Source organism: Stomoxys calcitrans, chromosome 2 (genome assembly GCF_963082655.1).
Source record: "Stomoxys calcitrans chromosome 2, idStoCalc2.1, whole genome shotgun sequence".
NCBI classification, from domain to species: domain Eukaryota; kingdom Metazoa; phylum Arthropoda; class Insecta; order Diptera; family Muscidae; genus Stomoxys; species Stomoxys calcitrans.
This window is the reverse complement of record NC_081553.1, coordinates 15163412-15167736: the sequence shown is the minus strand read 5'-3', so window position 1 is coordinate 15167736 and position 4325 is coordinate 15163412. Positions and strand designations below refer to the sequence as shown.

Here is a 4325-nt window from a genome sequence, read left to right as displayed (position 1 = left end):
AAGCGGCAGGACAAAAAACTTTTTCGAACGCAATAAAGAAAACGACAACAATTTTAAGGAAAGAAAAACCCCAAGACATTAGCTCCGCCATTAAAATAGCAAGGAAAGCTATTCATAAAATGCTTAAAAAGAATAAAGGAGATGTAATTATCCCAAGAGTTATAAGAGTACCCAAAATTGGTGGGTTTTTGCCATTAGTTGTGTTGTGCTTACATACGGTCGGGTGTGTTACTTGTTGGTTCCCAAGTTTTCTGCCAATTTTTCGTGTCAGGCGTATCATCCATTATTGGAAATAACTCTAAGCCATAGAGCTGCGTTGGAGGTTGCCGCAGTGGAGTTTGCAGCATACATTCGACTCCCGTTGTCGTTAAAAACCACATTTAAAAAATAAATTATTTTATTAAACTTTGTAATATCACTGGAAGGCGCTGGTAATACTAATACAACGAATAGCTATAAGTAAACAACAGCTGCGCTCTTCTATCAAACCACATTGTCGATAACGATCAAACAGCTGTCCGATATAATCGTTCAACGTAAAACACAGGGTGTTACGTATTAGCAAATGAATAATAAGAGAACGCTATTATCGATATCACCAGAAAACAGTCACAGTACCCCAAAAAAGTATTCACCATATCAAAAAATGAACATAAATAACCAACAAGATGTTTTTTCGTGGAGTAAGCTGGGCGATGTGTTGGATGATAAGTTGAAAGATGTGGCCAAAAAAGAGGACCTTACTGCAATCAAATATGAAGTGGAAGAACTTAAACAGGAAAATTGTAAATTGAGAGAAGATATCAAGAAACTAACAAATCGCTTAGAAACCTTAGACAGAAAATCTCGTACTACAAATATTGTGGTGAGTGGACTTAGAAGTAGAACTACATTTGCGGCAAAAAAAGAATTCCTCGACATCTGCAACAACAAATTAAACATCGTAGTTAACATATCGTACGCTAGAATGTTATCTTCAGGAAAATCGTTCGTATTTACACTGGACACCAATTCCCAAGTGCAAAATATTTTAAATACGAAAGAAAAATTGCATGGCCAATTTATATATATACAAAAGGATTATACTGCTGTCGAACAGTCTACCAGATACAACCTGCGTCAAGTTGGCAAAATCGTATCCCAGCATAAAAAAGACGTTAAAGTTAGGTTAGGAGAGTTCTGTCTCTTCTTGAATGATAAAAGATATTGCTGGGCCGACGGAAAAATACTAGCTCCAACTTTAAGTGATGCCAAATTTCTGAGCAACATTCTTGTTGATAACGGTAGTCCCATTGAGGTTTATTGCAACAATGCTGAAAATGTTACCCTTAATGTTCCCCCATCATCGCAATAGCAATTTGATTCGTGCCATTTGTTATCATATAATGTTTCAAATCTCGAAAGTTCTTTAAATTATGGAAATTTTATAACCTACCTTAATAATTTTGATATTTTCTTTCTCTTTGAAACACATGTATTACCCAATAAACAAACGTATCTCTCGTCTTATTTACAAAACTACTATTTGCAGTGGCAGGACGCAACTAAAGTGAATAGATTTGGGCGTGCCAGTGGTGGATGTCTTTTCGGCTTCAAAAAAGAAATTAAAAAGAAATACAAATTAAATTTTATCGTCTCTGATTCTCAGTACACAATGCTGTCAGCTAGTCTAGATGGAAATATATTTTATTTTATACCTACGTATTTGAACTGTACGCGTTGGAAGGTGGATGTAGAAAGGTTTGGTTCTTTTTTGGAAGACCTTAACCCAACGAATTTTTGTATAATGGGTGATATGAATGCAAGAATAGGCGAAGAACAGGTTCTAGATTACAACATTGTTAAAGATTGTCCCCACATTAGCTATTCTAGACGCTCCAAAGACAGAAACGTTAATACCCAGGGAAGGAATCTCCTACGTATTGTTGATGACATAGGCGGTATTATCATAAATGGCAGAACTTTAGAGGATATAGATGGGGAGTTTACTTTTTGTGGTGCAATGGGTAGTTCTGTCATAGATTACTGTATAAGTTCGGCGAGTTTTCTGTCATATATTGACAAGTTCAAGGTGGCCACTGAACCCTTTTCTGATCACATGCCCTTATGCTTAGATATTAAGATTCCGAAAAGTTCGACAGAAACTACTCAACAGCCTATACAGAAGCTACACTGGGATGAAAGGCATAGATCTCAATACAATCACAACTTAAGTTTACTTGCAGAGCCAGTAAATGATTGCGTCTTTTTATCGTCAGAGGATTTGGTTGAGAACATTAAAAATAAAATTAGGCGGGCTCAGGTAAAGAAGACCAATAGAACATTTTTTGAGCCTAAGCAGAAGTGGTTCGATTGGACGTGCTTTCGTTTAAGATCCAATATGCATAAAAATTTAAAGATATACAGAAAGTCACACACTGTTATCAACAGAAGGCGTTATTATTCATCCAGATCTAAGTTTCATAGAATGTGTAACGAGAAGAAACTGCAATATTTCAATGGCAAACTCAGAGAACTAGATACTGTTTCCTGCAGCAAGGATTGGTGGAATCTGGCAAATTCTCTGAATAAACGTAATGTTAAGGGTAGAGGAAATCTAGACGCAGATGATTTCTTAGCACACTTTAACTCTTTACTAGTTAACGAAGATAATTCCAAAATTATCAGCTGGTGTATACCGTTTCATGTAGACCCACTTTTAGACTCCCCTTTTGAATTTTGTGAGCTACTCTCCGTTTTAAAAGGACTTAAATCGAATAAGGCCCCCGGGAACGATGGTATACCTTACGAATTTTATAAATTTGCTCCTCGCCGTTTTCTGCAAGAAATACTTGTAGTATTTAATAAGATATTCCTCCATGAAAATGTTCCTACTTCCTTCAAGAAGTCAATATTGATACCTCTATTTAAGAAAGGTGATATAAACTTGGCGTCAAATTATAGAGGTTTGTCACTTCTGGATACTATCGGAAAAATTTTTAACTCTGTTCTGCTAAACCGTATAACATTTTGGCTGACGAGACACGATGTTTTAAATGAATTTCAGGCTGGATTTAGAAGAGAGTATTCTACTATAGATAATATATTTAACCTCGTGAATATTGTTTCTTTGAACCAGCTACAAGGCAAAATTACATATGCGTTTTTTGTCGATTTCTCTTCTGCATTTGATTTGATTCCCAGAAACAGCCTTTTTTATAAACTATCTAGTCAGGGTCTATCTACGAAACTTGTAACTATATTAAGAATGCTGTATGATGGCACAGAAAGTAGAGTATGGGATGGAAGTACGTTCTCTGAATACTTTCCTGTTGAATCTGGTGTGAAACAGGGCTGTATTCTCAGTCCTGTACTCTTTTCGTTATACGTGAATGACCTTCCCTATATATTGCCTGGTGGTGTAAGAGTAGCGGACACTACGGTCAAAGTCTTATTATACGCCGATGACATTGTGCTATTATCTGACTCTCCATTGGGCTTACAAGAGATGATTTATGAACTTGAGAGGTACTGTTTGTTGTGGAGCTTGAAAGTAAACCTTTCTAAATCGAAAATTCTTGTTTTTCGTAGAGGTTCTAGAATCTCTTCGAATTTAAGGTGGTGCTTTGGAAATCAGAATATTGAAATTGTTAATAGTTACACATACCTGGGCGTTGAAATAACTTACAATTTGTCATTTAGAAAACACTTACAGAAGAAGCTTGCGGATTCCAAACTGGCCATAAATAGCACATGGTCGAAGTATATAAGTCACCCTAGTATTGCTAAAACTAATAAGATGAAGATATTCGATGCATGTTCCAGATCTATAATGTTTTACGCTGCACAGGTTTGGGGTTACACAAGGTTTGATGATGTAGAGAAGCTCTTTCGCTTTTTTACTAAGAAAATGCTTTATTTGCCTAATAATACACCAAATTACATGTTGTATCTAGAAACTGGATTTTCTTCTATGTTTTGTAACACTCTTAGAATCCATTTTAACTACATTAATAGAATATTGCGACTTAGCTCTCACCGCTTGCCCCGCTTGCTGGCGGAGAAAATCATAGAATTGAATGCATTATGGGCAAAAGAATGGTCAAATATTTGCCAAACCCTACAATATATTCCTGCTAATGCTACAAATCCGATATGCATGTATTCAGACAAAATAGTAGAATTACTGAGAATTCAAGAACAACGTGAATTTGAATCAGATGCAAGAAATTCACAGTTCCACGATCTTTATTCTGTGCTTGAGTATAATATAATTCCATTTCATACTGCTGACTTATCTTCACGAGCTACTAGCTTAATCATTAAAGCTAGAGGTGGTTTACTCG

General features: G+C 36.0%; 1 protein-coding gene across 1 annotated transcript; it reads left to right on the top strand.

The window, feature by feature from the left end:
• The first annotated feature begins 305 nt into the window (after positions 1 to 305).
• On the top strand, positions 306 to 3396 carry LOC131995229 (uncharacterized). The gene is made up of 2 exons (XM_059363537.1): positions 306 to 1185; positions 3305 to 3396. The coding sequence occupies exons 1-2, from the start codon at positions 566 to 568 to the stop codon at positions 3324 to 3326; spliced, it is 642 nt and encodes a 213-aa protein (XP_059219520.1). The 5' UTR covers positions 306 to 565; the 3' UTR covers positions 3327 to 3396.
• The last annotated feature ends 929 nt before the right edge of the window (positions 3397 to 4325 follow it).